This window comes from Electrophorus electricus, chromosome 19 (assembly GCF_041902795.1).
Source record: "Electrophorus electricus isolate QZ-2024a chromosome 19, ASM4190279v1, whole genome shotgun sequence".
NCBI lineage: Eukaryota > Metazoa > Chordata > Actinopteri > Gymnotiformes > Gymnotidae > Electrophorus > Electrophorus electricus.
The window spans coordinates 18,432,677-18,458,216 of NC_137515.1; the positions used below are offsets into that span (position 1 = coordinate 18,432,677).

At 38.6% G+C, this 25,540-nt stretch overlaps 1 protein-coding gene across 3 annotated transcripts; it reads right to left on the reverse strand.

Annotated features, from left to right (window-relative positions):
* Window positions 1-1,845: 1,845 nt before the first annotated feature.
* On the reverse strand, window positions 1,846-24,165 carry ubl3a (ubiquitin-like 3a). Of its 3 annotated transcripts, none has more exons than XM_081702114.1 (6): window positions 23,563-24,165; window positions 22,658-22,672; window positions 9,449-9,557; window positions 7,395-7,481; window positions 5,807-5,884; window positions 1,846-5,407 (listed from the first exon to the last, which is right to left on the reverse strand). In XM_081702114.1, exons 1-6 carry the CDS (start codon window positions 23,587-23,589, stop codon window positions 5,355-5,357), a joined length of 369 nt encoding a protein of 122 aa, XP_081558240.1. In that variant the 5' UTR covers window positions 23,590-24,165; the 3' UTR covers window positions 1,846-5,354. The 3 variants fall into 3 exon arrangements, with proteins under 3 accessions (XP_081558240.1, XP_081558241.1, XP_026877921.1); XM_081702115.1 differs by lacking the exon at window positions 23,563-24,165 and adding an exon at window positions 22,958-23,049; XM_027022120.3 differs by lacking the exon at window positions 22,658-22,672 and having other exon boundaries at window positions 23,563-24,157.
* Between the last annotated feature and the right edge of the window lie 1,375 nt (window positions 24,166-25,540).

Genomic DNA, 25,540 nt, shown 5'->3' on the forward strand with positions numbered 1-25,540 from the left:
CTTCAAAATGCTGTATAGGTATTTTTAAACATTACTGTAAACGATATTATTCATATTATACGTGTTTTTTTTTACAGTCGCTAACCTCCTTTTGTCAAAACTGTGGTCACATTTTCAAAACTCACAATTAGCACACAATTAGCACAACATCCATCTGTTTGAACTATACCATTAATACAATTCATGGTGTTGTCACAGAATATGTAGTTAACATCTAAAATGTTATTTTCTAAAATGCTCAAATTCTCTGTACATACAAGCTTTCCCAAAATTATGAATCTTTCTAGTCTCATTTACAAGTCCTTGAACACAGCATTCCAGAAATTAAAACCTAATGTTCAAAATCTTATACACAATATAAAACATCTATTTCTGCAACAACAACATGACATACAGGAGCAGAGAGTAGGAAAGCGTGTCCGTATACTGTGTTTAATTTATTTCCGAGTCATGGATTTGGAGGCTAATCAGACCTCACACAGACTCATTTATGTAGACCTGGCCAAAACACGTCAGCGGGGAAGAGTCATCATCGGGCAAAATGACCACCACTGATGTGCCGGGTCAGAAAGGAGCAAATATCACAATGTGTCCCGCAATCTCGAGTGCTGGTTTGGTCCTGCAGAAATGCCAGCTTGTTCCCTACAACACTGAGCTCATTCTTTTGTTTTTGGATGACCTCTACTGACAACTGCTGCCAGGTAATAAGTAGGAGGAACCATGAGGACATTGGCGATTACATGGGACAGTACCATTCACATGCCAACACAAACTGGTCTGAAGCCCATCCAAGAATCGTGCTCCTAGTCCTCCCCCTCTACTCGCCTTTCCTCAAGCCCACAGAGGCATTTTCTCAGCCTGGAGGTGGAAGATGTATGACCAAACGTCCCTAATGGATACGATGGATCCCAGCTGCAGAGATGCCTCCGTTGAAGACTTCCAGGGGTGGGTACGGCATGCCAAGCGTTTCTATCCAAGGTGCATAGCAAGGGATGACATAAGATGTGGAAGAGAAAATGTGGCCAAATGCTGAAGACTATAGAGATTACTGTAAAACAGGATTGTAGAGATTACTGTAAAACAGGACTGTAGATTACTTTAAAACAATTGTAGAGATTACTGTAAAAGAGGACTGTAGAGATTACTGTACATTAACTGTAAAAGACTTTAGTGATGACTATAAAACTAGACTTTAGAGATTATTCTAAAACAGGACTGTAGATAATACTGTTAAACAGGACTTTAGTGATTACTGTATCGGGATTGCTGAGATTACTGTTAAACAGGACTGTGCATTTTTGTGTTTTGTTTTTTTAACTGTATTTGTGTATTTTATTTTTGCACCTTAGGGACAAAAGGCTATATATGTTGGATTTTTGATCATTGGCAGCAATTTCATGTCCCTACTATAATAACTCTTTTACTGCACCAAGTCTGTCATTAACTTTTTTTGTCTAGAGTAAATATACAATAAATATCACTCATTCACTTGTAGATAGTATGTTATCAAAAATGTACTCATTTGACTCTCAAGCAAAAAAAAAATGTAGTGGTTTCTAGTAAGAAGACTGTAATCATAAAAAAAACAAAAAAAACAATGGATGTGATGTCTATTGTTTGCTGGTAGAACTGACACATGAAAAAAAAATGCCTTTTCTGCAATGCCAGCAACTGTTTTTCACTGTTTTGTGCTTTGACTGACTATATGTTCCTTTTGGATAGAAAACATTCTGGTGTTTTAAAAGAATAACCTGATATTAAGGCGGGTTTGCTGTGTTTTGACACATTTAGCGTATGTAGAGAAGGTTTTCTTTGCTGTAATGTATTTAATGAACAAAATGTGAATGCCATTTCAATATTCTTTATTCAGTTTATAGATGTATTTCCATTTCGTAGATTGGATGGAGATAAGATTAGGTTCGTATTTACAACAACTTCTGAAAACCAGCACTGTACAGATTTGCAGAACCCTGATCAAAATAAGAAGTAAAATGATGGCATTGCTGTTTTAAGAAGTGTAAAAGGGAAAAAATAAATCTTGTTTTAAACATTTAAAAAATAAAAATACAGAAGAAATCACAAAACAATAATGTTACTGTTAAGGTGTTTTGCTGCTTTATGTTCAAGATGTCAGCAGATGACTTGTGTGACTGCAAATAAGATAGCTAACTGTTTAGACAATCATACACTATAGACACTGGTATAGCTATATCAATAATGGACTGTCATATTCTCAATATGATTTATATTAAATATATGCTACACAAATCTAAGCTTAAGGTTTGATTCCAATTTGACAAAAGGGGAGAACAAATCATACAAAATAACACATGCGTTTTGTTGTGCAAATGTATTCCAATCATCTTCAGTGTCCCTTAAGTCTCAAGGTAGACAGAAATTATTTAGATATAGGCCTAAATCTTTTGCTCTAATAAATCATTCCTTCATTTACAGATTCATATATATATATATATATATATATAATTTTTTTTTTTCATTTGTGCATAACTTCTCTTCCAAAATCATATACTAGTACCAGTCTAAATAGTCTATTAAAATCAATTGCAACTTATGGCATGATAAAAAGTTTATTTCATGTACTTTCATTCATTAATCCTTTCTTTCTTAGAAAATAGACAACGAACTTGAGAAATCTGTCTTTATACGTAAATACTGTAAATATATATTTAGTAAATTTCTGACATTCATTTTATGGGTCCTGACCTCCAAATTTTCCTAAACTTTAGAAACTTAAATGTAACTGACATATAGCTTGGTAGTCGAAAATACCTATGCTCACATCAGTTCACCAGTTACCGGTGACCACCTGGACACAAACAACTGGTAGCTGCAATTTGGGGATGTAATAAATTTCCAGTTTTAGAGTTTACTAATTGCCCTGCAAACTTACTAACAATGTAAAGTACCCAAATCCATGTCTAGGCTTGCAGAGATGACAACTCCAGATGAGTGAATTACTTCAAATCAGTTTAACATTTTGATATGAGACTTTACAAAATCAGAAATACCAGTGACTTGACTTGGACACTATGACCACTAGATTCCAAAAAGTGTATTTTTCCAACAAATGTGTGCTGGACAAACCCATCACATTAACAAAATGCACCAACAGGCTTGTACATTAATATAAGTACAGAATGTTTAATTGAGTTCATGGGTGCCTCCCTCGTTGATGATTTGGTGCATGTCATCCACTTCATAAAATCTCAATTGCAAGGGTCTGGGACACTTAACATAGCAAATCTCATCAGCTAACACTATAGCATGGCTATGGCTTTTCTGTGTGTGCAGGAATGCTTCGAATTTAGCTTTTAGCTTGTGACTATTTTTCATTAAAGTAACATATTCAACTCCTCTCCAAATAATGTTACTACGAAGATAGGTAGAAAATGAGTACTCGTCAGTGCAAGTACTTAAAAGTGAACTACTGGCTATCTTAATAGTGACATACTGGCTAAGCTGTTGTCTAGCAAAGTCTATGATTCAGTGTGAATATTTGCAAAATAGGCTGGAACAGAAGGCAGAATACATATAATGCATTATTAGTTTGTCTAACTATTTAATGCTATCTATACATTCTAAGTCTCATAAAACTTATCTCAGTCAAATGCATTATTTTGGTGTACCAATTTGAAAATTAATTATGAAATCAAGAGATTATTTTACTTAATATAAATTGACAGCATAATTATTAAACTAGAGGAATGAATTATTAAACTGAGCAAACAAGTTAAGCCTCTAAATATTTTCACCTGAGACATCAGGTGCACCGTGTTAACATGCCTCGTTTCCTGAACACAGCCTCATTCCTATAAGACCTCGTCATACTAGAACTGACACTGTTTAAAAAGTGATTGATGCTATGTGTATGATGCTATGCTACACAGACTTTTGAAACCTGAAATCTTAATCTAAGCTCTCTTACATTAGTAATTTAACTAGGCTTCGTGTTCAGCAGAGTTCCGTGTCCAATCAGTATCCTGTATTTTCCACGGTATTATTAATGTAAAAGCAAATATGTTATCCACACTTGGCTCTGATCATATGTTTTGTTTTTGACAAACTTCATCATCAGCTTTGCCAAGATGAAATAACCAACCCTACAGAAGTAACGTGCTCTGGTGTTTTGCTCCCCTGTCACAGTTGCTAACGCCACTAAACTTTTCAACTGTGCCTGTCCCTGATTTACACTATTGTCTATCCAACCAACAACATTGCGAAGGGCAAGTAAGACTTTGAAAACAAAGGCTTCAGAAACAACAGCAGCTATGATATGTCAATGAATGACTTTCATTTATGGACAACCATTTTATTATGATCTCTCAATGCTATTTATACATATAATCTGCCTGCTTCACCTTTAGAAAACAAAGGACAATTGATCTGCACACTCCTCTATGAGGAGGAATCAAAACTATCTAATAAGGGTGGACAGAACACTGGTTGGTCAGTTACAGACTGCAGTGACTGTCAAAAACACAGTCAGAAAACGTTAGCATGCAATAGCAACCAATAGCATTGCCCAGTTAGTGACAGAATCAAGTCTACTATGTTTGCTTGATCTGTGATCCTAAGAAATTGAACTCTCAGAATTAGGACATTTACCCATAACATGTGCACTTCGAAAGACACAGCGTTCATGAAGAGAGAGAATGAGGGAAAAAAACACAGTCATTAACATTGATCAGGTACAATAATACTTGGTCTGCTGTGCTGAAAACAATAGACTACAGATGTTGATCAAATGTGGTTAAATGATTGCCACTGTAGTTGAGTAGTGGTTAAACCACTACTATGTAAACTGTGCCTATTACACGCTAACCGATTGAGAGCTTCTTCACCTCCCTATTGGATACAGATAGCTCTAGAAACTAAATTAAAAATGCTCTGTCCATATCTGGTTTATCAGTAAAAGTGAAAAGTTCATCAGAGATTGTGTCATATTTCACAGCCCTTTCTCACTCTTGGTTCACTTGAACTAGGGGTATGGGTGTGTGTGTGTGTGTGTGTGTGAGAGAGAGAGAGAGAGAGAGAGAGAGAGAGAGAGAGAGAGAGAGAGAACGAACGAACGAACGTGAGAGAGAGAAAAGTGATATAAAGACAGGGATTGTGATCATCTACTGCAGTCTATACAGGACAGGCTTTCGCAATATCATGATGAATATTTGTCCCAGAGACTAAGAGCCCATGAATTGTAGATTAGAGTTCAGGATGATGTCCTTCTGTGTTTGTTTGTTGTTTTTCTGTCTGTGTGTGTGTGTGTGTGTGTGTGTGTGTGTGTTTCAGCAGCATATGGGACTACAGAACACGCTCAATGATGGAAAGGGAGAGGTCTACAGAATCACACAGCAGTTACTCTCTCCAGTTTTCTCCCGGTTTCTCTGACCTAGGACAGAAAAAAAGGAGATCACAGAGCACAGATCGGTCATAACCACCAGCAAAGCAACCATTTCTTCAAAACAATGTTTACAATTTAGAACACAAATGACATTTTTTCAGTGATAACTAAAACATTATGAACATTAATTGACAGAAGACAGGTCTACTCAGAAACACTGGAGGACCACAGCCCTGTTTTTAAAGAATAAAACAATATTCTGTCCTCTTAATAAACAATAACTGATTGGCTCATTACAACAGATTAGGTGTGTTCACTGTAGAAAAATAATTCAACAAAACTGCAATTTCACTGCATGAATTATACACACTATGAGTGGGAATGATCTGGGAGCGTGTGAAAGAGCAAACAGGAGAAGGGCAGAGAAGGTAAAAGCAGAGCGGTTACCTTGGGAATTTGGCTCAGGCAATGTCTCTCTAGCAACTAAATGCATCACTGTGGTTTTTCCAAGGGGCAGTTTTAAAGCTGCATTGAAAAGAGAGTGGAAAAAAAGCCTCAGAATGAATGGACAAGACTGGCCATTGCAAGGGCAACACACTGAGACACATGAAGTCTAAGTATGGGACTGACTCTTAAGAGGGCTTAGAGAGAGCTAGCTGAAGATGTAAGGAGGAACACAAACCCTGCACTGGCTTTACGGAAAACTGCCAGTGCCCTGACTGGCTCAACAGAGTTGACACTCTTCCTCGTGCCAGTCTTGTCTTCCTTATTCTCTCTCAGGATCACAGAACAATCCGCTTTTTATCTTTCTCAGTCCCTCTCTTTACTCATTTCTCTCTCTCTCTCTCTCTTTCTCTCTCTCTCTCTCTCTCTCTCCCGCTGGTGTCAGCCTGTATTAACAAACATTCATTTACTTGGCAGATTCTCACTGCATTCCTGGTCACATCACTGAGCGAGTAGATTGGGTCTTGGAGCTTCTTTGTGTTTATACAAACACAGAATGCTTTACCGATGAGAAAGGGCAAAAAAGGATTAATATGTTTTGAAAAGTGGTAATATTTGAATAAATAGTTAAGAAATTGTCAAACAACTGAATTACAGTCTTTTTGTAGAAGATCACGAATATCATCTAGCGATTTGAAAAGGACTATGAGCCCTTTAAGGTGATCTCAAAGTTCTTCCAGCAAGAATGCTTTCAAATTTTAAATCTTTCTCATCATTTTAATCAATTGTCTACAATGTTTTGTCAAGTTTTTTCAGTTAGTCTCCCTATTTCAGTATCACGTTTTACATTAAGAATATTTGTTTTTTTTCTCAGTGACCATGAAGGAACAAGCATTCTTGACCCTCTTTTGCCAGAGCCTTTAGCCTGTTTTTGTTCACTTGCAAAAAACTGGGAAGACAAAGTAATGCACACAAAGGATGAGGTCCACCCCTCCACTTTTGTTATAAAACAGCAGCCTGGCAACCTTACCTGCACTCACTTCCCAAACACACCAAAACACAAACACACAAGTCCCTGGGGTTTTCTCTCTCTCTCTCTCTCTCTCTCCCTCTCTATCAAATGTACAGACCCCTTTAAACAGTGCATAACCCCTAATTGAAGCAAAGAGGCATGGATGCACCTCCCACTCCTCATCATAGCCTTCACTATCTGGGCCTAATGCAGCTCAGTGCAAACTGAGTCAACAAAATATAACAGCTCCTACAGAAAACTAAAGACATTCCTCCATAATCCTAAACCCTGAACTAACCCTGAACTGCAAATAAAATTAGCCATTTGGCTAAATTTCCTACATTTACATCATAAGATAATGATGTGGTGTGCTGTCCCTGTTAAATAAAAAGAATAAACAAAAGTAAACTAAAAGTAAAATGCTGAATTAATTTGGAGGCAAGTTTTTATTTTCACTTTTATGCATATATTAAAACAAACTTCTAAACACAAACCGTCAGGTGAGCTTGATGTAAACACAGGAATGGAAAACGCGTCCCTGTGCCATTTTTCACAAGCTGTGATGGATTGGGAACTCACCCCCTAGCGTGACGTTGCCATGCAGAAATCGTCCCTGGTAAATGAGCCGTAGGATACTGGGACTGCTCACCTGCTCCTCTTCCCAGTCTGAGAGAGAGAACACCGAGCACATCAGAGGGGAGATGTGTGCTCCACCAGTAGTAGTGCGTTTAACCTTCATTATTCTTTCCCTTATTATACAGGTCAGTTCTTTAGGACCCCACATGAGCCTTGACATGACAGATCATGCCTGGTTGTACCTGAAGTCTGATGCGTGTAATGTCACGGCTTTCCTCTGGCCACTGAGCAATTTAACTCCATACAGTATAGAAGCGCTCTCTCCCCTGCCTCTAAGCCAACACATGGCTGCGATAAAGAGCTCGCTCAGTGTGCCTTCTGTGAATAATTCATCGTTCTGTCTCCTCCCGTCACCTACAGCCTGGGCAAGCATCCTCATCGCTCTTCCCCCAGCCAGTACCTTTCAAGTTCAGCTGTCGTCTTGCTTGACCCTAAATGCTCTCTGATTGGGGCTCCTCGGAGCAAAAGCAAAGATGTGACATCATACTTAAAGTGGTTTTAAGCCAAAACTACAATTCATGCTTCTACCTTTTATGAATGAAATAATAAGCTAAATCAAAACTAATCCTCTGTAGGATTCTTTGAAACCGGATGAAATGAAGGCTTTTGCTCTCTTTAGGAAATGTTATATTCCATGCTTTGTATTCCTGCCCACATGCTTTTTATAGATAATGGTTAAATGATGAATTTCATAAAATAGCACTTACAGGAAAATGGAGCAATTTAGAGAATGACAATATTCAAGTATGTATATAAAACTGTGGATAGTTCTCAGAAAAAAAAAGCAGTAACTATCTATTACCGTGCAGTGTGCAGTAACAGTGAAAACCAGAGAAAAGCTGTCTGAAATAGGAACTGAGACATGAAGAGAACAAAAAACCTGAACCGATGAAAGCATATACTGGATACCATCTGCTCTACCTAGAGCAAAATGAATAGAGGGGAGTGTGTGTGTGTGTGTGTGTGTGTGTGTGTGTGTGTGTGTGTGTGAGTGTGTGTGTGTGTGTGTGTGTGTGTGTGTGTGTGTGTGAGAGAGAGAGAGAGAGAGAGAGAGAGAGAGAGAGAGGCAGACAGAGACAAAAGAGAGAGACATTCCAGATTTGAGTAATGAATCTATTCAAGTTGAAAACTCACTGTCTTTTAAAACAGACTTTTTAAGGTGAATCTGTCTTCAGCCCACACACACATGCACACACATACAGGCACAACTACTATCTTTTGGGTAAGCCTCTCAGGTACCTGTAGTCAGTCAGGTAAACAACACTATGGCATCAAAGAAAAAAATCAAAACATCCACAAGCATTTTGTCAAGTGGCACAAGTGTCAGAAAATGCCCCAGTACACACTTGATATGTACAGGCCACCAATTTCACAGAACCCTGGCTCACACTAGCTTACTGGTAAGTGTGTATGTGTATGTGAGTCAGTCTAGAAAAGAACACTTGCCAAATACTGAACATGTAAATGAAACTGTAAGCTTGATTTACATATTTAGAACAAATAGTGTCACCCATGTAACATAACGGAAAGGAATACGATCCATTAGCATGATGTCACAGTGAAGGTCAAATGCATTGCTATTGTTTTAAAAGGTCACAGAAATTTAAGAAATAGAAAAGACTTGACAAAAAGGCAAAAATGACTAAATATATTTGGCTTCAGCTGTGATAAGACTTATGACATGGAACTGAGATGCACTGTCAAGACGCATAAATTATTGGATGCAAGTATTACTGACTAGTATACTATCATAGGCATAGTTTGTATTCATAATAATATGAACAGATGAAAATGTATGGCTGATGACAGGAAGTGTTTGTGTGCGTGTATACATGTGTGTGTGAGTGTGTGTGTGTGTGTGTGTGTGTGTGTGTGGGTGTGAGTTTGTGTGTGTGTGAGTGTGTGTGTGTGTGTGTGTGTGTGTGTGTGTGTGTGTGTGTGTGTGTGTGTGTGTGTGTGTGTGTGTGTGTGAGAGAGAGAGATACGCCTTCACTCACCCATGGGCCAGTTGTCATACACATGCTTGGCGATGTCTGCAGCTGAATCATTGGGAGAGAACAGAAACTCTTTTGTCTTTCCACTCACCAAGATGAGCCGCAGATTTATCTGAAACAAGCACACAGAAACATGGATCAATGGGCATCTCCAGTGACCTACAAAGCACTAGGGACTCTTAACACATTCACAGTTCATTTAAGAGGCCATCCCCTGCTCTTAGAACATCAGAAGACTGAAAACACAGTTCTGATTTGGAGAGAAACATGATAAATTGATAATTTTTCTAACCATAGTGGTATTTATATATTAAAATGAGAATAAGAAGACCTTTTCACCAGTACCATTGTAAGATGCCCAGATTTGTGTGAAAATACTCAGTTAGCAACATATTATTAACTGTTAATAATGCAAGTAGATATTAGGCATTTTTAAAAAGGTATTTATTTATATTTAGATATGCATTCTTTTTCATATGTTAGGGAAAGGTAACATTGGTATTTGACTGGTATTCTAATCAGTCCAATTTAACAATATATTATCTAAATATTCTTATAATGACATGATTCTTCTTTTGATAGAGAAACAAGACAGTAAGGTTGCAAGTAGTGAGCTCCCTGGGCAGTTTCTGTCAGATGCACATGTTTACTTATGTGGATCAATGTGCCTTTCCTCAGTGAGTCACAAACACAAACACACACACACACACACACAGAGTAACAGAGCTAATGAAAGTGGAATGAAATACAGTTCTTTCAAAGCACTTCAACCAGTCAGATTTGAGCCAGGGCCAGAGTGCACACTTAAACAAATCCATGAGCACAAACACACAAATGCCCATACACTCTTCATACACCAGCACACACAAATACACAAACACCCACATACTTACCTCACCTACAGGCCTCAGATATCACACATAATCACACTCACTCCTTTAGCTACAAATGACAGACAGTGAATGAACAGGGTTTGAGTGTTTGAGTAAACTTTGACATAAGATTCCATCTTGCATCATATGTGTGTGTATGTGCGTTCTTAAAACTAACTTACACACTCATACACATACAGTATATGCACACAAATACAAACAAATACAGCACACCTAACCAATCCTTTGACTATGCCAAATACATTCAATTGCACCCAACACATTATATTGAAGTGCAGAACAAACATGGCACCGTGAATATAGCGTATAATTACTAATCACACATTACGTATTGATTCAGAGTATTATTCAGAGCGAGGTATATTTCAAAAAAACTATTTAGGCTTTGGCCAGAAGTTGCTGGTACGCAGAAAAGCCTTCCCCTTTCTTTAATAGCAGAAACTGTATATTAGCCTCGACACTCTTATGGGAAACACTTTAAAAGGCTGTGGTGCTGTGGTAGACATGAATCAGGAATACGGGAAGGTTTAGCAAAGACTTCACTTCCTCCCATTAGCTTTCGTATCCGATTCAGCTCAATCAAAGCGACCCCACTGCTAGCTCAGATCAATAAAACGCGGCTCTGCAGTGGCATTTGATGATGTAATGTCGTGAGATACGTCACTCCCAATCTTCTTTGATTAATTATGGATATATATTTGCTTCTGGTTGCCCTTTGGGTTTTCTCTCGCACACAGAAGCATAGAGAACCTCACTCACACACAGTGGAATTCCTACACAGAATTCCCTTGACCATGACTTGCCGGTTGCCGCACAATAGCTAAAAAAAAAAAAAAACATCAAAATGAAGTGGAACAGAACACCTTCCAGTTGCCATAGCGATAGTTACTGTGAGCAGCAGTTCCTAGAGGAGTTCTGATTTGATATCACTTTACATTACCTGCAGACAAGATTCTTTCTCCCTCCACCCCCATCCCCTCCTTTTCCCACTCTCTCCCTGTCATGTCATCCTCTCCTCCTCACCTTCCCTCCCTCTGCGTCATCAGCACTGGCTCCTCCCTAAGATTACGAATGAGCTCTCCTTAAGAAGCCAAGAGAATCGATTCTATTGTTTCAATACGTAAACGAAACAACTGGCCGAAGAGAGAGTTTGTGTGGAGAGGGGGAGGGGGCTCTGTTAACATGCAGGACTGTCTAAGGAACATGTAATTGTAAAAGTCAGCATTTTCAACACACAGCTCTGGGGTGGTGTGATGCAGACGGAGAGAGCGATGATTTTGAAATAGCTTCACCAAAGCAACCCCTGATTATTCATGAAATAAACTGTACAATATAAAACACAACTTCATTATAGGGCTGATCTAGGATCAAGGATACATCGTGTACATCGATCTTGGTCTCTGTTATTATATATAACAGACTGATCCATGAACACCTGTTCAGATAATTTAAAAAAAAACAGCATAAATAAGGTATAGAAATTTCACACCCCTGCAAGCTACTCCAAGCAAACATTGAACTCCCACTACTAACTGCAAACGAAGTGAAAGAAAGGGATCATTGGTAATGTATCTGCAAAACTGGCTCACGGTACACAGGGAGGTACACAGAGAGGTTCACATGGAGGTACACAGCAAAGTACACAGGGAGGTACACAGCAAGGTTCACAGCGAGGTACACAGGGAGGTACACAGGAAGGTACACAGGGAGGTACAAAGCAAAGTACACGGGGAGATAGACAGCAAGGTACACAGGGAGGTACACAGGGAGGTAGTCACACCAAAATCAATAAGGTACAGAAATCACATACTGTACAAGCAAACAAACAGCACGCAGTCGCCAGTCAGCTGTACTAAAGAATTATGTGTTCTAAGCACACTGACAAACTAAAAAATGTTTATGAACATCGGAATAAACAATGTCAGCAGTTATTTAAGACAAGCCATTTGAATAGTTCAGTGTTGCTAATAATGATGGGACTTTGTGTTTGAAATGAAATGACAACACTGAAGAGCTGATGATGATGATGATGATGATGATGATGAATTTCAGTCTCATTTGTGTAAATGCCTAAGGGAATACAGACACTAGAACATGCAGCTCCCGAGTGTGGTAAAAGGAGAATGAACAGCACAGTGTTTGCTATGCAGGCAGTCAGATACAGAAAGCGATATAGTGGCAGTAATGTGGGAGCCAAGCCAAACGAAAAACAACCCACAGCCAATGACAACTAAGGTAGAACAGCTGACTAGCTTTGCCCTTTGTCATGTTTTGGGAATGACATTTATGCAATGCGCACACACACGCACACACACACACACACACACACACACACACACACACACACACACACACACACACACACACACACACACACACACACAAAGCTCTTATGCAAATATGCATCCACGAACGCAATATCAGTCAGCCCCAGGAAAGGATTTCTTAAGTAAGTCCAATTTTTTGAATTAGTCAGCTCAACACAGTAACCTGCTGCTGTTGACATAACGCACCCAACCAAAACAATTCAGACCTGCATTACTGCTATTGGTGTGTTTGACCACACAAGCCTGGTGTGAGATTAATATTCAAATTAAAGAGGCTTTTACATTTAACAGGTGCCTTAATCATGGCCAGCAGATGTGACCTCCCCCCCCTCCTCATCAGTGACACAGACAGCTCCGCTTTCCACTGTATTTCATTCCACTATTTGTGTTTTACAGCGGTAATAAGGTCATATTCCACATATTCCAAGGGGGAACTTTGAAATTGCAGTTGCCTCAACAACGAAGAACAGAACAATGAAAAACAATTTTCAACAATGAAAAAATGTTCTAGGATGCAAGACTGAAAGATAGTAAGAGAAAGAGAAAAAGGCAGAGGACAGTGGAAAATAAGGGGAGAGAGAGAGAGAGAGAGAGAGAGAGAGAGACTAAGAGAGTAAGAGAGAGAGAGAAATAGAACGAGAGAGCGCGAGAGAGAAAGCGAGAGAGCAAGAGAGAGAGAGTGACAGAGTGAGAGAGCGAGAGAAAGAGAGAGAGAGAGAGAGAGAGAGAGAGAGAGAGAGAGAGAGAGAGAGAGCCTGGGAGTTCAACATGAGTAATAGGAGATCGCATAAAGACTGTTTGGAAGATCTGTCATTTCAATGTATACCCCCTACGTACTGGCAATGGATGTCATGCATAGACTAAACAAAAGGACGCTGACACAGCAGGAGTAAATGTCACATTCAAATATGGCTTATGCTGCACCGGATGGTCTATGTAATTAACGGATAAATTACACACACAATGAATAGCATGAGAGCCTGCAATAAAGTAATATAAACAGAACTGTGTCTATAAGGAAACAAAGAGGAAACTATATGAAGGATTTAAATTCAAAATACTAAATACAACAGAGAATTCTTAGACATCAAATAGTACCAAAATTTTATGACATAGGACTAAATGCAGACCTAAACCCAACAATCATTTCTCCATTTTACTTCCCAACAAAAACACTCCATTTTAAATTAAAAAAAACCTTTACCAATATAATCTAGTAAAAAGCATGTCTGTTCCTGTTCCTGTCTTTTTCAAATTGAATCTGCACCAGCTCTGTATTCAGATCCTGCAGAAGTAATAAATAAAGCTATGAGACCAGCCATCTTTTACCTGCCACCACAGTGTTCATTCAAAGAGTCTGTGTTTGTTGTGTATGTGTGAGAGAAAGCTCTAGATCAGACGGCAGTCATTCTGAAACCTGTGATCACACAGAACTCGCTCCACCGTCCTAGGGCGTTGACAGGCTGTCCGCTTTGAAAATGGAAGTGTGCTTCCTAAGCATCAAGAGTAATGAGCATTCTTGTGTTTGTCTGACTTGCTTGTTCTGAACCCTTAACACCCAAAGTTTTACAAAGACTTATATTAAGCATCCCTGCTGAGAGTATATGGATTCAGCAAAAAAAAATATCAAAAGATAAGATTATAATTTGCAAATTTCTCAAATTTATTTTGGATATGAGTGTCTGTCAGTTGTAAATGAAAATGCATCCTTGAAAACCACATTGTATTTATGAACTCAGGCAAACACTATACAAAGCCCACTAAGATGAAAAATAACGTGGATCACTTTATGTTCCAACCATGGTCATTTGTGCTGAAAGTGGGCAAAAATTCCATCTCTTCCTGTCATTGGTACAATTCCTCAACATTATAACAGGCTGCTACACTTTGCCAGCAAAGACAAATAGTTCTCAGCATTCATCTTGCAGATTAATCCAATACTTGTGTAATGCAACATACAATGACAACTTTCCCATTGTTATATAGAGAATTTGTACAGAATTCCAACATTCCAGCTCACTTTGATTTTATTCTGGTTGGAACTGCAGCTCAGGATAGTGCTGAGCAAATAATGCTGCTGTTTTATATCCTAAGGTTTTATCATCAACAAGGCATGTGAACTTTAACCACATAGTTAAAGCATATACACCATGCCCTTAGGTTCTAACTGCAGTCTGACCCATAAACACAGCAAATATGTAACATAACCATTACGTCACTACAACATAACTATATCTGCTACTATTATAGTTCAATCTTAAATGCATACCCATTAAAAACAGGCTGCACAAAACCTTAAATGACAAGTTAACACCTAGAATGACTAATACACTGATACGTTTCCTGGATAACTGTCAGAATAAGGATTCATTAAAATATTTTTTGTCATAAACTGTTTATGGTATGTTTATGGCATTTTTGACAGAAGAGTTGCAAAACTCCTTTAGGTTTAAAATTTTAACAGGAAACTAAACATATTAACAGGAATATAAATATACTTACATGTAAATTAGATTTTAAAGGTTTCTAATTAAAAATATGAGTACACACAAACACTCATGTCTAAGTTACCCGAGACAGCCAGAAGTTGGATTTAGTTGTCGGAGGCTATTTGAGTCGCGTGCCTTGAGAACATTTGAGATAGTGGGAGCTTATCCTCTGTTCCACCCTTGGCTATGACAACCTTGGAACCAACACAAACACAAATCAGAGATATGGAGGCATGGAAGTAGGATGAAAAAGAATTTAATTACTTCATGACTCACTTCTCCTGCAAATAACTGATTGCATAATTTGAATTAAAATGATCTTATACACAACTCATAAAGGGCTACTTGAATAACCTTATACAACAATAAGTCAGTGTCTGAGATTAAGGAATCCTCTGTTAATTGGTAAGAGATTAGTAAATGATTTAAGTAATACATCAGGTTTTTCCTCTCTTCTTAAAAACTGATAGAATTAAATTTAATTGTACTTACACACAAAATAAGATGTAAAAATATCCCATGCCAATCCTATGGCAGATAACCAACCAGACATTAATAAATGTACAATGAGGCGTAAGCATCTTGGCATTTCTCAGGGGTGGTCACTTTTGCACTGCAAATATTCTGCAGTATCACCACATAACACAAGCTCACAAAAACACAAATCATCATAAGTGAGCATTGCTTCATATTTTCTGCATCTCATTTCTCTCAATACATGTCCATCGTGGTTTCTCTTACCTACGTACCGTTATGTAATGAACATTTCTATTAAGCCATTAAGCATTAGGCAGGATACATCAGAAGCTGCAGCATGCACACAGCTGCACGCCTCTGGTGCCTCACAGCGTGGTTTAATTCATTCAGATGCTGTCAGGGATGTTGAAATGCTGCATCGCTACATCCAGTGTGTGGGGTAAAGCAGGAATTCAGAACAGTGTTGATGAATGTGCCTACACAATTATTACAGGAGCTGCAAAGCATGTCGCAACAGTTTGCAGGCCATTTACATCTGTGTTCACAATATTAAAGGAGTGAGTGATGGCACCAACAGCTAACAGTTAAGCATTGCTGTATTTGACTGACTGGTATATTAAAACTCCCTATCCTCCCTGCTGTGTTGTGACTGAAAAAAGCAGATAATGCAGTATTTCATGAAGAGCCTATTAATGCACAAACATATCCAATGGCAAAAGGATGTTTCTTTGAAATAATGGATAGGTTTGAAGGATGTTGCAAATAAACAGCTCAGCTTCTAATTCTGCAAAACAATGAGGTCCACAGACATAGTTTTACTGCCAAAATATTATGCAAACCAAGTCAAAGTGGAATAAAACTTAACAAGATTTAAATAGCAAGTTGGCACAAATAACGAAATAACCAATGTTAATGATAACTCTAGTAAAACAAGCTAGTCAAAGTAGCTTCATGTTCATATCGACATCTAGTTCCATACATACTGAAATACCATTTTAAAATGAGTGACCTGATATGTTGACCTGATAAAGGGTGCAAGATTCACTGAAATATCAGGTCACATAATCCTTTAAAAATATATATATATATATATATATATATATACACACACACACACTAAACTGACTGGCTTGTCAGTAATGTATGGCACACAACTTAACAGGAGCTCATAGCCAAGGGCATAGTGAGACTGCTCGCAAGAAACTAACTGTATGTGTCATGCAGTGATGTACTTTGATGCAGCTGGACAGCATTTTTTTTTTTTACAGTTGCAGCATTTAGCTGACGTTTTTATCCAAAGCAACTTACGAGTATGACTGAATACAACTTGAGCAATTGAGGCTGAAGGGCCTTAATCAGGGGCCCGACAGTGGCAACTTGGAGGCAGTGGGACTTAATCTGGCAACCTTCCGAGTACTTTAACCACTGAGCTACCACTGCCACAGTGGTGTGAGTTTTTCTGGAAATGGCAATGATCGTGGCCTTGATAAATGTGTGTGTGTGTGTGTGTGTGTGAGAAGAGTGAGTATCAAATAAGGACTTAACTAAGGTTAACCTCTTACTGTGTGCTAGCTAAAGACAGGCAGTCTCACAGACGCTGCCCAGGTGTCTCCTGATGTGAAGGGCAGGCTGCAGAAAGAGTGGGAACACTCACCCATCCTGCTTTCTCTTCACTTGTTAGTGATAACTAATTTTATTTATAAAGTACTTTTCATGAGGAAAAAAAATCCCAAACTGCCTGTGATTTGAAAATGTAATGAAAGGGCACAATCAGAATGCATCACACCGATCTAAGAAAGCCTCCCTGAACAAAGCAGAGGAACTGAAGCATCAGTTTCACAGAGTGAATTAATCCTGAAAAAGTTGGAGTTGTGCCAGTGAGTATCAGTCAGTCAATCTCTGGTCTCGCATTTCACAGCTCTGACAAAACGACACCAAATGCAGGACTTCTTTTCCTACATACAAACTCAAACTCCATGGGGTACCAGAGTTCCTCAAAATGCATGCAAATGAAAATGCATCCTCTCCCCTGATGGGTTCTTCTCGGAAAGCTTGACCTTTGTGTCTTGACCATGTGACTTTCTAAAGCGCCACAGCACAACCTCTCCTTCAATTATCCCACCCCTGACTTCTTCCTAAATCATCTGAGTGCATTACATCATAGCTGTTAGCTGTGGAGCGTGAGCACTGGGTTCCGGAGCTAATCACCAACACAGCACAATAGCAGCTGCAGCCTCGGTCTGTCCAGACGCCTCATCAGCAATCCTAAAGGACACTCAATCACACTCATACACTTGCTCCCTCTCTCACACACGCCACACACTCAGTATGCACACCATTCTGGCCTGAAGCGTACGAGAAAACAACGGCTTGCATGCAATAATGATAAATGTAACATTAAAGGACACCTGTCTGAAAACTACTAATACATCGACAACAGATGTATCAGATGTTTCACAGGTTGGTAGACAATTTTGTATTACTAATAATCCTAAATCAACACCAAAGATTGATATAAGATCATGAGGTAGCACAGAGGACAACAGTGGCATGCTACATTACCCTCAAGCTGAAGGTCTTCCAGTGTCCTTGAAACTAAATAAGAGGTGAAGTCTGTTGCTTCTGATCTCATCCAGGGTGAATATTCTGAACCAAAATATTCTGAATCAAATATTTAATCGTGGCATGATTGATTTGACGTGACGAGCATCTACAAAAAAGCTTTGTAAAGCACAGCTCAGTGTCTTGTACTGTTTTCACACCTGGGCTTAAAAAGGAATTGCATGTAAATGCAATATTTTGGTAACATTAAGTGCATTCTGAGGTGTGCTGTCTGACCTTGTATTACACTGCATTCGCTGCCTTTGTGAACTGTTTTATACATTTACTGTTATGCAATCAAACTATTCTGTAGTGCTAATCACATACAAACACATCCTGAGAGGTGATCTTTTTAGGTAGAGCAAAGATTATTGTATCCACTAAATAAGATAAGTCTGCACAACCCCAAATGTGTTGTGATCACATTCCAGACTCTAAGGGCAGTGCATGCATACACATTTTCTGATATATAGTTAGCAAGGGGATTACTGGAATGCTATTGAACCTTTAGTTAGTATGCATATCAGGTATACTAGAAGAATGTCATTTAACAGTCATCATAATACTGAGCTGTAAACTTTAAATGCTAAAACCAGGTTGGGGTCTGTGTCAAGAAATGTTCAAAGAGCAGTAAAAGGACAGAAGGAAAATGAGTAAGTGGGATCCAGAGGTAAAGAGGCTGGGTGGGAGGGGATGAACAGTGTTTCTTCCTGTGTGCTAGAAGAGGACAGGCAGTCTCTCAACCTGCAGACGCTGCCCACGTGTCTGCTGATGTGAAGGGCAGGCTGCACAAAGAGTGGGAACACTCACCCATCCTGCTTTCTCTCCACTTGTTAGTGATGACACTACATGTTAGTTATAAAGTGCTTTCCATGAAAAGAAATCCCAAACTTCCAAAATTCTCAGATCTAAAAATGTAATACAAAATAGTGCACAGGCAAAATTGATCCCAGAGATCACAAGCAATGCTCTCAACAAGTGAAAATGCAGTAAGGAGCTATGCAGCTTTAAGGCTGTCTTTAAATTCCATCTGGAGGCAACAAGCTACTGAAGAGAGAACATGGCCTTCCACTGAGTACAACTTGTTCCAAGGTACTTAAAGATTCCTGAACCTGAGACTGCCTTGACGTCAGGCTGTATAGAGAGTGTTCAAAGAACAATGTGCTCTTCCTGGGTGTTTCCATGAAACATGACTATGCATTGATATGTACAAAAGATTTGCTCAAAATTATCTCACACCTGACCAAGCAAAAGAAAACTAAGAATCAATGGGATCACCAAATATAGTGAACTAATGAGTAACATTTCCTCTGAGTTACAATCATAACTACAGCCTTGGATGCCAGCAAGATGGTGTCTGGTAATGCATCTTAGTCCTTCTCTTCCAAGAGCATCATATTATTTGTCCAGTTATGCCATTATAACTGGGAAGACACAGACTGGTCTATCACCCGACCAGACAATTAAAGAGTTCAGAATAGCTTCTATGTTTGTTCCTGTGTTTGCCAAACACCACAGAACCACATTTTTTCACAACCCTGCAATAATACATTGATTACCTATCCATTACACCCTTGGACACACATCTTTTATCCTTGGACACAGCCTTTCGCTCAAATGAGAATCCATTAGCTATGGTGAGGTACGAGCATGAGCTGATAAGATGGTTAATAAAATAGCTTCTTAAAATTCTACAAGAGACATTAAGACATACGGATGCATGAAGATACATCAAGATGCAAAAAAACATAGCTGTTATTTTTCAGTTTAATAAACTGTAAGCAGTAAAATGTAAGCAGTACATTTTACTCAGGCTTTCTCAGGCTTCTCAGGCTGCATGAAATTCTGGTATTTGTTATTGTGGTTAAGGGACTGTCTCACACAGCTCATTGGTACACTAATTTAAGAGGTAATTTAGAAGTAGTGCCTTTTCTAACTAGAAATGCATGGTTGTGATGTAGCAGTCATACTAAATAAAATGCAGGCTATTAACTACAACCATTTGCCATAATCAGGATTTGTATTTGCGCAGCTATAAAGTGTAACATATACCATGTATAAAGTTAAAGACTACTGATTATTATATTTAAAACAAAACATAATTACCAATCATGTTAATTGTTCTTAAATGACTCAACATGTCAAAAACAGAGAAGCCCCCACTGGCAGTTTAAGTAAATGAGAGCAGCACTCTTATAGAGCTGTTGTAAATTGTTCCCCATTCCTCTCAAAGACTCATTTATTGAGTCGGTCTCTGCCACTTCCTCTCCCTCTCTAGAAATGTTAACCCTTTCAGCACCAAAGGCTCCGGTTTCTGTCTGTACTATTATCTCTTAGCCGTTCTAATCAATATTAGTATGGATCCATACACAAGAGGTTATTCAGAAGGAGCCATCCATATCAGATGCCAGTTGTCTACAGCTTCTGTGGATAACCTAATCAAGCCTGACTCCACAGGTTTGCATTAATCCCAGGGGATTTACCCACCCTCACGCTGATATTAATCTATGGAAAGTGAAAGACTGTCCCTCCCTGTATTCACCTATTATTTTCTGAACTAGGCATCCTCTTAACACTGCTTGACAAGGTTGCTCACCTTGACACTCCATAGGCATTCAGTTTGCTGCACACAGAAACGAACCCGCAGATAATTATGATGATAATTATAATAACGATGAATGAATGCATGAACGGCTGCCAGAAATGCTGAAAAATAAAGGTGTGTCCACCTATTAAGTGAAAACTGAAAAGCTAATCTTTCGTACACTCAATATAAAACCAAAGCAAAGTTGATGAATAACCATGCACAATGACTTTGTAGATTAGAAAGAAAATCATATCAGAACTTTTAATTTGCCGATTTAGACCAGCTACTGTTATGTTTAATGGAAAAATAACTTCAAACAGTACAGCCAATAGCAGAATGACACAGACAAACAAATTACTGTTTCATTAAAAAACAACAGATAGGAATTACATCATACGAACACCTTGCTTGTTAATGTAAAGGAACACTGGCTTTGTAATGTAAACTAACACTTTTCTCAAAGGCCGATAAAGTGTGTCATGTATCAGAATTCTGACAGCCATATCACATATCATAAGCCATATTTTTAGATGCCCTCAAGGTGACACCGTCCTACATTCATACTAACTTAATCAGGATATTGCAAGATGTATTGAACAATTACAGTACAGGAGACCTGTCAGCCAGACATTACCATGGGAGACGTGAAAACAAAATGAAGTGGGATATTTAACAGCTAGTGTCTTTCCTTACATAATGGCCTCTCCTCCAGGAGGTCCCAGCTAAGGGTGTAGCATATAATATTACAACCTAAAAGCTTATTACAAACACAAAGTGATTTAGCCCTGTCACTCCTACTGTAATATAAAGTACTGAAAATATTACCACGTCTATCTGTGTAGCACACTGACTGATCAATGCATTTTAGAGAATTTGAAATTTACGATTTATTTTCCTCAGTACTTATTCTTCCAGTGTGAAAGGGAGATCATTCCATAAAGAGACAGCCAATTCACCCAAATGCCCACACACAGACTAATGTGCCAGAGAACACACACACACACACACACACACACACTGCCACTGTTGTGCTGACCCAGCCCCCAACCAAACTCTGCTCAAATACAGACCACACACTGGAGTGAGGTCTTTTTGAAAATTGAGTGTGATGGTCAAGCCAAACAAATTCAAAATGAGCATTTAAACTAAAGTAGATAAAACATAATTTTCTTCACCAACTCAATTCCATACAGGCTATTATTAAGAAAGCTGCTTAAGCAGACAAACTAGTAACCTCCTGCCCTGTGCTTAAAACTACAGCTGCAACAGACTGGGTTGGCAAGCATAATGCACTCTTTTACACACTCTTAAAATCTTTTGTTACCCTTAGAATACTCAAGTATCATCTGAAAGATTGTAATGGTGATATATTTTAATGGCGTAGTGACCATGTCAAAGAATCCTGCAGTATCAAAGTACAGTACTAAGAGTTAGCCTACATTCCATAAACACGTTTCTGTTATTCAAATCAGGGCAGAGGGTTTGGCTATTACTGGGATGTTCTTAACACAGTAAAGCTAACATTACAAAGGCTCATTTACATAATCAGAGACAGCCAATAGATATGCTTTGCATATTCTACCTCATTTACAAACATAAAAATTAACAGACTGAAAGTTTGATTTTGACGGTGCATTATGTAGAATGTGTTATACGAACAAAACTGAACTAGACTGTGGCTAAATAAACAAGAAGTCTAAAAATTCATCATACATGTATGTTATACTGCTCATAGAAATATAACATTGTAATATATGGAATATAGTTACATTTTTAAGATTCTTTAAACAAAAAGGGTATTACATAAGTGTGAATCTTAATTCAGAGTAGAGGCCTACCATGAGATGGCTTTTCTGCAGTCAGAGGAGTCAGAGGACATAAAATCAGACACAGATAAAGTCGTCATCCATATTTAAAAATGCATACATGTTGGAATAAAATTGGAATTATGTTCAGTGGTCACCAGATCTCCTGGAGGTCTAGCTCCTGCAGGTTTAAACTCCAAACCCAAAACCTATTACACCTGATCCAGCTACTTCCGAAGAAAATAATGGATGGTGGATAAGGGTTGAAACTAAAACTTTAAGGGTGTGTGTGTCCCGGAGCATGGTGGTAACCACTGTTCTAAATATTTATACCTTTATTTATAAAAACAATATGCAATAATAGGACTACAGCCAGTTTTGATAGTTTGCAATCTCCAAAGGCTCTGACTGTCAATTTGTCTGATGAATGACGAACAAATCTGTTGTTCAGTGTGAAAGTCATAGCTACTGTGTAAACATAAGATATGCCAAATCACCATGTGAATGCACTAAGATACAATCCAACAGTCAAACGAGATTATATGGTCTGATATCTACAGGGCAACGACTGTCCTAAAAACGACACCGGGGGTATACTGTTATACTGTATACTACTGCGGCAGTGAGAGTGGTTAAAATGTACATTACGTTTCTCAAAAAAGTACAAAAGGTTACACAGATTTCACGATTTAAGTTTGGTGAACTATAGCCTGATCATCTGTCTTAGGTCAAAACAATAACACAAACAATAACACAAACAATAACACAAACAATAACACAAACAATATCACAGCCCGTATTTCAGTCATTATTTCAGAAGACCTAAAACTTCAGTAATCCTGACTCATGTACAAATAGACATGCTTGCAGTGTGGATGTGCCAAGAAGCAAAAAACCTGACATTGTATAAAAACTAATAATATATAACATATCCTTACCATATCAGAAGGGATATTGCCCGTCATTTTGGGCTCTTCTTTTCAAACGTCGCAAAAAAGTTTCCCTCCTTTTTGACACCACTGATAAGTTAAAATAAACCAGCTCACCGTACAAAAATGACTTGTGTCGATTTAGTTACTCCTCTTGTCGGAGTATATTCGTTTAATATCGCTGCAATTAAACGAATATGGAAATGTGTTCGCCTTTAAACACGCATCTAATTCGTTTATCTCTCATGGTAGCAGAAACCTTTCACAAAAGAAGCGAAAAATGCATTTATATTTACGTGGGAGGACTCCCTCCCATTCTGAAATAAAAGGTACGTAAGGAAAAGGTGTCCTACGCCATAGAAAAATCAAATATTACTACAGTAACATCCAAGACTTGACCTTTCTGGAAAACCTTGCCGATGACAAATAAATCCTAAAACTGACTTCCGTCCAGAGTATCGTTGACAGATAAAAATGATTTTCCGCTGCAAAAATCTGCTAACTAAAAGCAGTCTATACCAGTCTCCTTCTGCGGACTCTCTGCTGTCATACTGGCTCACGAAAACATGGCGGCAGTTCACGGGGAAACCGGAGCTGCACGGGGCCGTTCGGTGCGTAGACGCGTGCGGTACGCCCCCGCGCAGCGAAGGCAAGGGGCGGGAGGCGGGTTCCCCGGTTCTAAGAGCAAAGCTCTCGCCGCAGACCCAACGAAATGACGGAATAGCGTTAGATTAACCACACAAGTATTTGTTTGTACTTTCTTGCTAGATTTCAATCATTTCTAGAATAAACTGACGATTGCATTAACAACAATAATCTTTTCTATCTGTATTTTCTTCCTTTTCAATGTTTTTGTTTCTGTGATCTTCAACTACTTTTAGAAATTTGGGGATTTAATGCTTTTTCATGATGATCTACATACAGTATGTCCATCCCTGAATAGATTGGCCGATTTAATCCTCCAGGTTTGTAATGGACACCTTTGAATCCTCCCAATTTTAAAGTTACCACACATGTCAAAAAGGCACACAAACCGGTCCTTCTGGTTGTGTTTGCGCTTGTCGTTGTGTCTATGTATTTAAACTGGATGGCGCTAGTAAGCCCGACATCTGTATGAGTGCTGTTGGCTGAGTTTCATTCTCTTCTGTGGAACTGAGAGGAATTCCTCCCATCATAGAAAGTCTGTCTCATAGATCCTAAGGGGATTAACTCTTTAATCTGCAATTGATTCTTCTGTGCTGCCACAGTACAGGGTTTGTGTTCCTCTAAGGCACATTTCTGTCTGTCTTCTTAATGATAACAACTACACAAATTCAGGTGGTTTCTAGAATATAACGAGTTAAATGTACATTCACCACTCACTTTATTAGAGACATTTGCTTAGCACCTACACTTACTGGACACTTTGATAGGGAAAGCTGATTTTTAAGTGCTGTATTATAACAGCATTATAAATTCATTCCCAGATGGTAACCCATGTGTTGTCTTGTGGGTTAGAACCACCCTCTGCCCTATTCATCACTGGTCATTTTTTGGCCACGGGATCACTGCTGACCTGATATTATTTGCATGGTGAACCATTATCAAATTCTCAACACTTGAAATGCTAGTGTGCCCTGTCTGAAATTGATCACTGATCAAAAATATTTCTAATAAAGTGGATGATGATTGCATACTGACAATTCACTGAATCACTGTATTCAGAAATATGTATACTGACATTTGGATCACCATGTTCAAAAGTGTGTATGTGTCTCTTAGTAAAAATGTAACAACTTCCTGACTGTTAACTTTAATCTGCATACTAGGATGTTTACACAGAAGCCATTTTGTTGAAAAAGAGAACTGTCAATGACAATAGAAAAGCTACAGTACTAAAAGGGCACCACCCACCCACCCACCCATGCGCACGCACGCACACACACACACACACACACACACAAAGACAAAAAGCAAAACAGTTACAAGTGATTCATGTAACAAGGCC